General features: G+C 40.5%; 1 protein-coding gene across 1 annotated transcript; it reads right to left on the reverse strand.

Annotated features, from left to right (window-relative positions):
* Positions 1-816: 816 nt before the first annotated feature.
* LOC129842486 (transcriptional repressor scratch 2-like) lies at positions 817-5,364 on the reverse strand. The gene is made up of 2 exons (XM_055911053.1): positions 4,706-5,364; positions 817-2,777 (listed from the first exon to the last, which is right to left on the reverse strand). The coding sequence occupies exons 1-2, from the start codon at positions 4,848-4,850 to the stop codon at positions 1,945-1,947; spliced, it is 978 nt and encodes a 325-aa protein (XP_055767028.1). The 5' UTR covers positions 4,851-5,364; the 3' UTR covers positions 817-1,944.
* Between the last annotated feature and the right edge of the window lie 8,389 nt (positions 5,365-13,753).

A 13,753-nucleotide genomic window follows, 5' to 3' on the forward strand; every position in this document is an offset into this window, starting at 1 on the left:
TGTTAATCGAAATGCATTCCAGGTGACTACCTCATGAAGCTGGTTGAGAGAATGGCAAGAGTGTGCAAAGCTTTCATCAATGCAAAGGGTGGCTACTTTGAAGAATCTCAAATATAACATATATTTTGTTTTGATGTCTTCACTATTATTCTACATTGTAGAAAATAGTAAGAATTAAGAAAACTCTGGAATGAGTAGATGTGTATAAACTTTTGACTGGTACTGTATACAATGAGCAAATGATCATACTGTTTGTATGTGACTGGTATGAAAGTGAACTGTGTTTTCATGTGATCAGGGGCGTATTCATTCCCCCGATTCTGTTGAAAAACGTTTCTTAAACGGAAGCAAACGTAATGAAATGGGAATAAACATTCCTGAAATTATCCAACTCTCATTTGCAACTTTTGGAGTAACGATTACGTTACGTTAAATCAGCTAGATGCAGGCAAGAATGTGCAAGCCGGTATTGAATATGTCACTGTCTGTCACCTTGATTACTCAAATTTCTCTCGACCTGCGTTGTAAACCTTCATTCATAGGCTAGGTTGTACCAACCTCATGATGGGTATAGGGAAAATTTGAGTATCTTGTAGTAGCCCAAAACTATCGATGTTACATTGAGCTGGGTGAATGGAATATGAATGACAGTCATTCAATATGCTGTAATAGAAACAAAGCCATGCTCATAAAACATAAAAAAATGATCATCCTCCCTCATCTTAAACGGCACCGGCCGCCACTGCTCGAGTGATCATGTGTGTTGAGTTGATGATAGTTGACGCCTTGAAAATGGCACAGGGCACAGAGAGCAACTTAGTGAAAATATCATCTTTTAATTATTGATATGACTTGGTAATTGAAAAGTTCATAGCTTTTCCCGATTACATACAAAGTTTAGTACAATTCAAATTCAACAGCCTTACATAGGGCAAATAATTAATGGTACCAATCCTTCATAATAATGGTGTAACAAATTAACTGGCTTCTCATGTCTAAGTATTACAATGTAGCTTACACTTATAGCCTGTGCATAGATTCAAAAACAAAAGGGCATATTGAGCATTTCCTATGTAGAACATGGATACATCAACAATTGTTGTGAATGAGACCAGATATAGGGCTACTTTATCTCAGAAATATATTACAGCATTTTATAAGATGTTCAATTCATAAATCAAATAAATAAATACATTTATAATGAATTAACAACCTAGTTAACCAATACATTTATCATTTGATAAATAAATACATAAATACATTAAATTAATAAATACACAAATGTTTATCGTGGAAGACATGTTGCAGGGAAATTAAGAGCTAATTGGCATATTAAATAATACTGGAATGTAAATTATTGCAAATAAATTAATAAGAATCCATAAAACAATTATAGAATAAAAAATATTAACATTTTAATGTTATTCAGTCATCATCGTCAGTTATCTTCCATGTTCTTGAACAACCCTCATTTACATTATTATTGCTCTCTATCAAAAAGCAGGAAGAGGAAGACGAGTGGTGAGGAGTGCAGTCTTGGACCAGGGTTGTGTTCATTAGGCACCAAATGGAAGAAAACAGACTGAAACAAGGTGAGGGGCTATCTGGATAAGTCCAATAATTAAAAAAAGTTTAACCCTCATTTTCATTTTCAGTTGTGATGTGTTTAAAAAAAAATCTGTTACATGCCCTAATGTTTCCCAACTCCAGTCCTCGAGTACCCCCAACAGATTCAACTTGTCAACAAATCATCAAGCCCTTGATGAGTTGAATGAGGTGTATTTGTCTGGACATACAATAAAAATGTGTACTGTTGGGGGTACTCAAGGACTGGAGTTGGGAAACACTGCCCGAATGAACACAATATTGATCTCTCTTGTACAGGAGATATTATCTCAGTGAAACAGACCTGGGTAAATAAGCTGATATGGTGTAAATCTCTGATCAGTCCTCGGGACAGCAGTCCTCTTCGTCTCCGGAGCCCTTGAAGCAGGCCGACTCGTAATGCTTGATCAGGTAGGACTTCAGTGCAAAGCTCTTGCCGCAGCGCTTGCAATCATAGTGCTTGAAGGCTGAGTGCGTCTGCATGTGGGCACGCAGGTTGGAGCGGTCCGCAAACGCTTTGCCGCAGTGGGCACAGGCGAACGGCTTCTCACCCGTGTGCGAGCGCATGTGACCCTGCAGCAGCCACGGTCGGCTAAACGCCTTGCCGCACACTCCACACTCATGCCGCAGGTCGTGGGTGAGCATGTGCATGGCCAACGCCGGCATGGACACGTAGGCCTTATGGCACGTGGGGCACTTCCTAGCCTGCTGTCCTTCCAGGCTGCGGTGTGTCTGCTTGTGACGGCTCAGGTTGGACGAGGTGGCGTAGGTCTTGCTGCATTCGCTGCACGTGTGGCGCCCCGGTCCCTTAGACTTTCCGGGCTTCCCTTTGGCAGCCTTGGACCCTGTGGATCCTGTGGAGCCCACTTCTGCAATGCTGTTTCTCTCCTCACCTTTGGTTTTTGTTTTCCTGTGGTTGGCCCTTCTTCGAGAGCGGCCGTCAGAGATGAGGAAGGCGTCCACCGTGTAGCTGCTACTGTCCGACTCGGTGGTCATGCCTGAGCAAGGGCTGTCGGGCTGCTCCATGTCATGGTCGGAGTAGTCCTCCCCCCCGCTGCCCCCTGTGCTCCCTGGGGAGTACAGGGGCCCCGCGGAGAGCCCGGTCTGCCTCCTCGAGCCAGGATCCTTTGTGCTCTGGCATATTGAGGGGATGACGTAATCCTGGATGTAGCCTGTAGCAGGTTTGGAAGAGACAGATTTGGAATAAATAAGTGCATTTTTTGCAACAATTGTGGCATTTTAAATGTATAGCCTTTATATAGATTTTTACAAAATGCATTTCACAAGATATGTTTTTTTGGTCTGAGATTCTATGGTTTTATGATTCCAGCATTCTTTCTGATTCCAGTTGAAAGCATTTTTTATTGTTGAGCCATTGAGTGAAAGACAGCTGATCTGAGTCTTCCATGCACTGCGGATCAATATGAAACTGTATACAGGAAACCATTTGCAAGTGCTTGGTTCAGCAAGCTTTGCGAATTAAATATGAATGACTCTTCAGTGCACACTCTTGCACCGATCAATACTCATCCGGCTCAAAACAAGTAATGCATCCCAAATGGCACCCTATTGCCTATATAGTGCACTACTTTTGAACAGGACCCACAGGGCTCTGGTCAAAACTAGTGCACTATGTAGGTAATAGGGTGCCATTTGGGACACATACAAGGACTATCATTACTAGCTATCAAAAAGACCATCACAGACTAAATGCAAGTTCTATGCACTGACATGGACACAACAGTCATAAAATTAAACACACTTGTTAGTTCTCCACAACTGATACACCTGTCGCCATCCCATCCCATCCCACCATATCTAAATCTGTTATCGTAGTGGGGGCCAAAACAAAACTGAATGTCTCAGTAGAGAAATCCCACAAAGCGCTAAATCATTTTAATCAGATCATTCTCCATCTGTGGCGTGTTGAAAGTGCTTGTGAGTATGGTAATAGGTAGATTGAATGACAGGTGCAGTGTGATTTGGGGATGGGAATGGAAAGGGGGAGGCGAAGGGGGGTTATAGGCTGATCTTTACAGCAGTGCACAATATATTATGCTCCCCCTTGCAACACAAAGGGAACCAGACAGCTGGCATCCTAATTCTGGGAACAAATGATCCTGTGAGCCAAAGCTCTGTAGTTATGATGGACATTCCAATAACAACACACCACACATTTCTATGGAAGTGTTTTTTCCTGAAATCATAGCATCAATTGACAAAACCTCGTATACATCTAAGGTTGATTGCACTCCCCTCTCATTTTTTTGAAATCAATGATAAACTAATGATGTTACATAAAGCATGTTGCCCTTTTCCATTTGAGTTTATATTTTCAAATGAATACATTTTTTTTTTATACCATTTAACATTGAGTTTTGTCAGTTTATCAGAAAATGAACGGTATTTTGTCAATGGATTTTAGAGAGAAAGAGAGGGTTTTGAATTGCTACAATTTGACCTCCCCGTGTGTATCTCGCATCCTGTAAGATCAGATGAGATGAAGGGATGAAGAGCTAGAGGACTGGAGGGGGTGGGGGTGTGATAACAGATAAAGGCTCAAGGGCAACAGCACCAGCTAAGGACAAACCAGTCACATGTGGATATCTGCTTTCTGGTGGTGGTGGAAAGGTTTTAGACCTCACAAAGGCTTGGATGGGATTTTGAGCCTAATGCACGCATCCATGTGTACCATTATGCATGTACACAATAGTATTAAAGCCAAAGCCTGTTGTGTGATCTGCGCGGTATTAAACTGATTGGTCCAGAGTGACCTGAATACTATTTAGCGTCACTGGAGGCATGGGGCGGACTGGGTTGGGGAGGGTTGGCCGGTGGAGGGGTGGGGGGAAGAGGGTGGGGGGATTAAATAGCCACATCACAGGCTTAAGGAAAAACATGTATCAAGGGGTTGGTCCATTTATAAAACAAATTTAACAAGTATGTTTTTCATTCCATTTCTGAACAAATACACTTATTTCATTTTTTTGAAAACCTACAACTCTAAACTATATACAACAAGCACATTAACAATAAAAATGTGCTTTTTTACTACATGTTTGCAATGTGTAGACAGAAATGTTAAGTAATCTCAACTCACCATTTTCACTCAAACGGACCGCCAAGTTGGTGGCGGACTCGGTGATGGCACGTGTGAGCGTGTACGATCCGTCCGAGTGATGCTGATGATTGGAGGAGGAGTAATCGTGGACCTTCAGTTGCTTCACCAAAAAGGAACGTGGCATTTTCTTGACGGGCTGGTCCTAATGCCACATATGAAGAAAAAAACAACACAGGAAAAAGCCAAAGAGCTGCACACTACTTCAGGACAGCCCTTTAGAAAAGGCCCCAAGTCAAAGAAAGCCAAAATGGAGGTGAATGACGCCAACGGATGCTCTGAGATTTCCCTCACTACTAAAACTCCCAGGCCTGAATAGTCTGAATAGCCTCAGTCTGAATGCCAGAAAGAATGGAAACCGAAAGAACGGAAGAGAAAGTGCTAGGAAAAAGTGAAAGCCAAAGAGTAAAGTAAAGACAGAGGAAGAAAGAAAGTGGAGATAGAGAGATAGAGACAGTGTGAGAGAGATGAGAGGAGATGGCTAGACTAGCTGAGCTCAGCACTAGCGCAGGCTTTTATATGGGGCACGAACCCCCAAAGATCAGGTGGTGCCTTTGGAAAAGGGAGCCTACTTAGCATTAATCCATCAAACATCCCCGGGGACACACATCAAATTACCACGAGCCGTCTGTGCATCCCCGCACAAGCACCCACACACACACTCACGAGCGCACACACACACACTGCAGCCAACCCCAGTCAACCCCCCCCCCCTCTCACCCCATCTCTTTCACCCCTTCATCGCTCCACACAGAGAGAGAGAGCAGACAATAGCACCGCTGAAGCATGTGGGTGACACTACACACAACATCTTGTCCCCTATTGTCTTCCAATGAAGTAGCTAACATTTTATTGCTGACTGCCCCCCAAAAAACTGTTATGTGCCTCTTCCTCCCCATCTTCTGATATTTTAATCTTCAAAGGCTAAATGCTGATTAAAATAATTTCATTTCATAATTATAATCTTCTTTGATAATGTATTTTTATATGATTATTTAAGTGGGGATATGGATTTTAACAAATGGCAATATCCAGTGCCTTCAGAAAGTATTCACACCCCTTTACTTTTTCCACATGTTGTTGTGTTGCAGCTTGAATTTATACGGATTAAGATGCGATTTTTTGTCACTGGCCTATACCCAATACCCCATCATGTCAAAGTGGAAATATGTTTTTCTTTTTTTTTCTTTCCACAAATGAATTAAAAATGAAAAGCTGAAATGTCTTCAGTCAATAAGTATTCAATCTCTTTGTTATGGCAAGCCTAAATAAGTCCAGGAGTAAACATTTGCTTAACAAGTCGCATAATAAGTTACATGGACTCACTCTGTGTGCAATAATAGTGTTTAACATGATTTATGAATGACTACCTCATCTCTGTACCCCACACATACAATTATCTGGAAGGTCCCACAGTCGAGCAGGGAATTTCAAACACAGATTCAACCACAAAGAAGGGCAACTATTGGTAGATGGGTAAAAAAAAAAGCAGACATTGAATATCCCTTTTGAGCATGATAAAGTTATTAATTACACTTTGGATGGTGTATCAATACCTCAAGTCACTACAAAGATACAGGCGTCCTTCCTAACAGTTGCCGGCGAGGAAGGAAACCGCTCAGGGATTTCACCATGAGGCCAATGGTGACTTTCAAACAGTTACAAAGTTTAATGGCTGTGATAGGAGAAAACTGAGGGTGGATCAACAACATTGCAGTTTCTCCACAATACTAACCTAATTGACAGAGAGAAAAGAAGGAAGCCTGTACAGAATAAATCAAGTAAATCTGTAAATCACAAGTAAATCTGCTAAAATAAAAATGTGGCAAAGCAATTCCCTTTTTGTCCTGTATACAAAGTGTTATGTTTGAGGCAAATCCAATACAACACATTGCTGAGTACCACTCTCCATATATTCAAGCATAGTGGTGGCTTCATCATGTTATCGGTACGCTTGTAATCATTAAATTCTTTTTTCAGGATAAAAAGAAACAGAATGGAGCTAAGCACAGGCAAAATCCTAGAGGATAACCTGGTTCAGTCTGCTTTCCACCAGACACTAGGAGATGAATTCACCTTTCAGCAGGACAATAACCTAAAACAAAATCCGAAATCTACAATGGAGTTGCTTACGACGCAGGCAGTGAATATTCCTGAGATACCGAGTTACAGTTTTGACTTAAATCTTAAAAATCTATGGCAAAAGCTGAAAATGGTTGTCTAGAATTTATCAGCAACCAATTTGAAAAAGCTTGAAGAATTTTGAAAAGAATAATGGGCAAATGTTGCACAATCCAGTTGTGGGAAGCACTTACAGACTTACCCAGAAAGACACAGCTGTAATCACTGCCAATGGTGATTCCACAATGTATTGACTTAGGGTTGAGAATACTTAAGTAAATTACATATTTCTGTATTTAATTTTCAATAAATGTGCAAACATTTCTAAAACATATTTTCACTTTGTCATCATGAGGTATTGTGTGTAGATCGGTGAAAAAAAATATATTTCATCCATTTTGAATTCAGCCTGTAACACAACAAAATGTGGAATAAGTCAAGGGGTATGAATACTTTCTGAAGACAGATGCTTTAAAATGTGATTGTAGATATAACACATGGAGATTGATTTAGATGTAAAGAATGGAGGGTGTCATATTGCAATGTGTATCCTTCGAGCATAAACCACTTCTGAATATTCTACATTGGTAGTGCATTTGATATGTTGTTTACATACATTTTACATTCACATAGTTTACATTTCTGAGATACTCCCATCAGTTCCGCCACAACAGCTGCTATTTTTCACTTTCATTTCTTACTGTAGGTTTCTGGCAGTTTTATGTCCACATAAGAATCTCTTATCCCCCACGTCAACCTCAATGGTCCCCGTAGTGACATCCGGCCTGGCGGCTGTGACCGGTTGACTCCTCTGTGAACGGAGGGGTGACGGGGAATCATGGATATGTGGCTTGAAAAGTCTTTGGATGGATTTTGAAAATACACAAACAGAAGAGAAACCCTCTCTTCACCAACAAAAAAAAGGAAAATATGCATTTTATTTACAGTACCAGTCAAAAGTTTGGGCACATCTACTCATTCAAGGGGTTTTCTTTATTTGTACTATTTTCTACATTGTAGAATAATAGTGAAGACATCAAAACTATGAAATAACACCTTTTGAATCATGTAGTAACCGAAAAAAGTGTTAAACAAATCAAAATATATTTTATATTCTTAAAAGGAGCCACCCTTTGCGTTGATGACAGCTTTGCACACTCTTTGCAGTCTCTCAACCAGCTTCATGAGCTAGTCATCTGGAATGCATTTCAATTAACAGGTATGCCTTGTTAAAAGTTCATTTGTGGAATTTCTTTCCTTCTTAATGCATTTGAGCCAATCAGTTGTGTTGTGACAAGGTAGGGATGGTATACAGAAGACAGCCCTATTTGGTAAAAGACCAAGTCCATATTATGGCAAAAACAACTCAAATAAGCAAAGGGAAAAATAGTACAAATAAAGAAAAACCCTTGAATGAGTAGGTGTGTCCACTTTTGACTGGTACTCTATATATATGTATTTATAGCCGATATGCCTTATTTTGTTTTATTTCCATTAGGGGAAAAACATGACTCTTTTCATAGAAGGCACAAGTTAATTGTAGAAAATGTGCAACCCTGGGAATCGGTGAAGATATACACAAAATACAACATTGCACATGTTTGGTTTTCGCATTTGTGTGTTTTTCCTCTATACACATAATTGATTAATCTTGTGTGCGACTGTGCCCCATTTGACTAGCTTACTGCATAGTAAATAGGGCCACAGAGTGTGTAACGGGAGAGTGGCTATTGGGGTCTGTTTTAGTAGCGATAAGTGAGATAATTTGTGCTAATCGCATCCAGTCATTAGTGGAGGACCCTCTGCAAAACAAATCCTGGTTCTTTTCACTAAGAATGTCTTTTCAGCACTTCGCTCAAGTCGCTTTCTTCACCACCTGACAATGAGACAGCTGCAAGCCAATGAATGAGCCTGATTGTCTTTTCCATTTAATCAGGAGTTACCAGTGAGTGAATCGGAGAAAAGAGAAGAATGAACTTGCTTTCACTTTCACTACACTTGTTCCCTTCACTCACTCATTTCTGAGTATGTGCTGACTTGAAAATGTAGAATAAAAAAAAATATTTTAGTTTGGTCATACACTTAATGTAACGCATACAAACATTTTGTTGACTTCAGCTCTATGTCTGCTGGGAGACACAATCCTAGGGGATTCTGTACAGGACAAACACATGGCAAAACCTCAACTTTAGTTTGGAGCAGAATTGAATTTCTGTTTGGAGAAACAATACTACAATGTCCACAAGGATTCTGCATAGGACAAGCACATGACAAAACCCATACTTGAAAAGTAACTTGAAAAGGCATTTACAATAAACTCTATCCTCACCACCCTCATCCCACCCAAAGATATTAAAGCAATGAGGTCTGATGAGAGGTTATGGAAGATGAGAAAAACTTCTACCCATCAGGTGTTGTGATGGGGGGGGAGTTGGAGTGGGACTGGAGGCTGCCGGGGCCAAAGGGGGTTTGTACAACTACATTTTAATCTAGTCGAGCCTCAAACCTGATAAAAAGATTCTGTCCTTCTCTCTCCTCTCCGTTTCGGGGGCCATCAATCAAACCTGTCATTCCCTCCGTCCCACCAGTCTCTCTCCGTGACATCCGCCCGTTGCCGTGGCGTGAGGAGGACCGGCTCCCCCGGGGAAATGGGAGGCCCACGCTACAGATGCTGCCGAAAATGAAAATTGCAGAAATAGAGAGAATGAGGTGCATTATAACGAGAAAGCTGTGACATGATGCCAGATCTGGATGGATGATAGAGCAGTACAGACAGACAATAGGAGAAACACAGTAGTACTGTACTACATGAGACATTCATTTCAATAGTACTTGTGATTTATTTTCTCTTATTGAACAATAATGATACAAAACAGGTACAAAATACAGGGCATTGTTTTCCGTCATCAATCTACTCACAATTCCCCATAATTGTCACGTTCTGACCTTAGTTATGTTGTTATGTCTTTGTTTTAGTATGGTCAGGACGTGAGTTGGGTGGGTAGTCTATGTTCCTTTTTCTATGTTATTCTTTTTCTATGTGTTTGGCCTAATATGGTTCTCAATCAGAGGCAGGTGTCAGTCGTTGTCTCTGATTGGGAGCCATATTTAGGTAGCCTGTTTGTCATTGTGTGTTTTGGGTGATTGTTCCTGTGTCTGTGTTTTTCCATACGGGACTGTTTCGTTTTCGTTCGTTCACGTTGTTGTTTTTGTTTCAGTGTTCTATTACTTTATTAAAATATGGACACTTACCACGCTGCGCATTGGTCCTCTGATCCTTCCTACTACTCCTCAGAAGAGGAGGAAGATTAGCTTTACAATAATGACAAAGCAAAACTGTTTTCTATAATATTTGCAAATGTATATATACAGTTGAAGTCGTAAGTTTACATACACCTTAGCCAAATACATTTAAACTCCGTTTTTCACAATTCCTGACATTTGATCCTAGTAAAAATTCCCTGTCTTAGGTCAGTTAGGATCACCACTTTATTTTAAGAATGTGAAATGTCAGAATAATAGTTGAGCGAATTATTTCTTTCAGCTTTTATTTCTTTCATCACATTCCCAGTGGGTCAGGAGTTTACATACACTCAGTTATTGATAATGTCGTCGTTAAGCCAGGACTCCGTGAAGCATAAGATATTACAGTTTTGAATGTCCTGTTGGTAGTGCATCGAGGACGTTGTCCCCACAGTGACTGTACGTACAGTAGCTTGCGAAAGTATTCACCCCCTTGGCATTTTTTCTATTTTGTTGCCTTACAACCTGGAATTAAAATAGATTTGGGGGGGGGGGGGGGGGGGGGGGTGTTGTATCATTTGATTTACACAACATGCCTACCACTTTCAAGATGCAAAATATTTTTTATTGTGAAACAAACAAGAAATAAGACAAAAAAACAGAAAGCTTGAGTGTGCATAACTATTCACCTCCCCGGAGACAATACTTTGTAGAGACACCTTTTGCAGCAATTACAGGTGCAAGTCTTTTTGGGTATGTCTCTATAAGCTTGGCACATCTAGCCACTGGGATTTTTGGCCATTCTTCAAGGCAAAACTGCTCCAGCTCCTTCAAGTTGGATAGGTTCCTCTGGTGTACAGCAATCTTTAAGTCATCCCACAGATTCTCAGTTGGATTGAGGTATGGGTTTGACTATGCCATTCCAAGACATTTAAATGTTTCCCCTTAAACCACCCGAGTGTTGCTTTAGCAGTATGCTTAGGGTCATTGTCCTGCTGGAAGGTGATCCTCCGCCCCAGTCTCAAATCTCTTGAAGACTGAAACAGGTTCCCGTCAAGAATTTCCCTGTATTTAGCGACATCCATCATTCCTTCAATTCTGACCACTTTCCCAGTCCCTGTCGATGAAAAACATACCCACAGAATGATGATGCCACCATCATGCTTTACTGTGGGGATAGTGTTCTCGGGGTAAAGAGAGGTATTGGGTTTGCGCCAGACATAGCGTTTTCCTTGATGGCCAAAAAGCTCAATTTTAGTCTAATCTAACCAGAGTACCTTCTTCCATATGTTTGGGGAGTCTCCCACATGCCTTTTGGCGAACACCAAATGCGTTTGCTTGTTTTTTTTCTTTACGCAATGGCTTTTTTCTGCCCAGTCTTTCGTAAAGCCCAGCTCTGTGGAATGTACAGCTTAAAGTGGTCCTATGGACAGATACTCCAATCTCAGCTGTGGAGCTTTGCAGCTCCTTCAGGGTTATCTTTGGTCTCTTTGTTGCCTCTCTGATTAATGCCCTCCTTGCCTGGTCTGTGAGTTTTGGTGGGCGGCCCTCTCTTGCCAGGTTTGTTGTGGTGCCACATTCTTTCCATTCTTTAATAATGGATTTAATGGTGCTCCGTGGGATGTTCAAAGTTTAGAATATTTTTTTATAACCCAACCCTGATCTGTACTTCTCCACAACTTTGTGCCTGATCTGTTTGGAGAGCTCATTGGTCTTCATGGTGCCACTTGTGTTGGTGGTGCCCCTTGCTTAGTGGTGTTGCAGACTCTGGGGCCTTTCAGAACAGGTGTATATATACTGAGATCCTGTGACAGATCATGTGACACTTATATTGCACAAATGTGAACTTTATTGAACTAATTATGTGACTTCTGAAGGTAATTGGTTGCAACATATCTTATTTAGGGGCTTTATAGCAAATGGGGTGAATACAAATGCACACACCACTTTTTCGTTTTTTTATTTATTTTTTAAACAAGTTATTTTTTTCATTTCACTTCACCAATTTTGACTATTTTGTGTATGTCCATTTGATAAAATCCAAATAAAAATCAATTTAAATTACAGGTTGTAATGTAACAAAATAGGAAAAACGCCAAGGGGGTGAATACTTTTGCAAGGCACTGTACATACCCTAACCAGAAGCCATGGATTACAGGCAACATTCGCACTGAGCTAAAGGGTAGAGCTGCCTCTTTCAAGGTGTGGGACTCTAACCCGAAAGCTTATAAGAAATCCTACTATGCCCTCCGACGAACCATCAACCAGGCAAAGCTTCAATACAGGACTAAGATTGAATCGTACTACACCGACTCCGACGCTCGTCGGAGGTGGCAGGGCCTGCAAACTATTACAGACTACAAAGGGAAGCACAGCAGCGAGCTGCCCAGTGACACGAGTCTACCAGACGAGCTAAATCACTTCTATGCTCGCTTTGATGCAAGCAACACTGCGGCATTCATGAGAGCATCAGCTGTTCCGGACGACTGGGATCACTCTCTCCACAGTCGATGTGAGCAAGACCTTTAAACATGTCAACATTCCCAAGGCCGCTGGGCAAGACAAATTACCAGGACATGTGCTCCAGGCATGTGCTGACCAAGTATGTTTTGTGATATGAATACCAAGTATGTCTACTTCACCATCAGCCCATTTTATAGGTAAACTGCAGGGTAATGTAAAAGTTGTATTTTTATTAAAGATCCAATACTTAACATTGTACTCTTATCATAGTTAATTGTTAGTCCAGAGAATCCAGAAAAGTAATCAGCATACATGGACACCTTTGTTTTTAAGTCTTGGATTTCTAATCCTCTAATGTTGTTATTTGATCTGATTTTAATAGCTAGAATTTCGATCGCTATAACGAATAGATGTGGTGACAGCGGACATCCTTGCCTAACTCCTCTTGACAATTCAAAACTCTCTGAGAACAATCCGCTATTTAATATTTTACACCTGGGGTTGCTATACACTACTTTTAGCCATTTTATAAGAGAATCACCAAAATTGAAAAAATCCAGGCATTTATAAATAAAATCCAGTCTTACTTTATCATAAGCATTTTCAAAATCCACCATAAATACCAGGCCTGGCTTCTTAGATGTTTCATGTTGTTCTATTAATTCTAGTAGTTTATCGTATATTATCTCCAATGTATCGTCGATGTAAAAAGGATGAACAATACCTGGTAAAACCTTTTAGAGTGCTATCCATTTCGCTAGTATTTTTACATCACAACATTAAAGTGTAAGAGGCCTCCAGTTTTTTAGACTGGATCTTTATATTTGCCATCTGGGTCTTGTTTTAATAATAGTGAAATCAGACCATCCTGCTGAGTACCTGAAAGACTACCATTTCTATAGGAGTAGTTAAAACAAGCTAATAATAGAGCCTTGAGTATATCAAAAAAGGTTTGATATACCTCTACCGGTATGCCATCAAGCCCTGGGGTTTTTCCAGACTGAAAGGATTTAATAGCCTCAAAAAGTTATTCCTCAGTAATTTTGCCTTCACACTTTTCTTTCTGTACATTTGTTAATTTCCCTTTGGGTGGGGTGGGGGTGGGGGAATTCCTTACAGTAATCGTCCTTCAGAGGGTGAGGATGAAATGCAAAAGAGAACATCTGCTTAAAATATTTAGCTTCCTCTTTAAAAATATCATTC

This window comes from Salvelinus fontinalis, unplaced genomic scaffold (genome assembly GCF_029448725.1).
Source record: "Salvelinus fontinalis isolate EN_2023a unplaced genomic scaffold, ASM2944872v1 scaffold_0043, whole genome shotgun sequence".
In the NCBI taxonomy this organism is placed as follows: Eukaryota; Metazoa; Chordata; class Actinopteri; order Salmoniformes; family Salmonidae; genus Salvelinus; species Salvelinus fontinalis.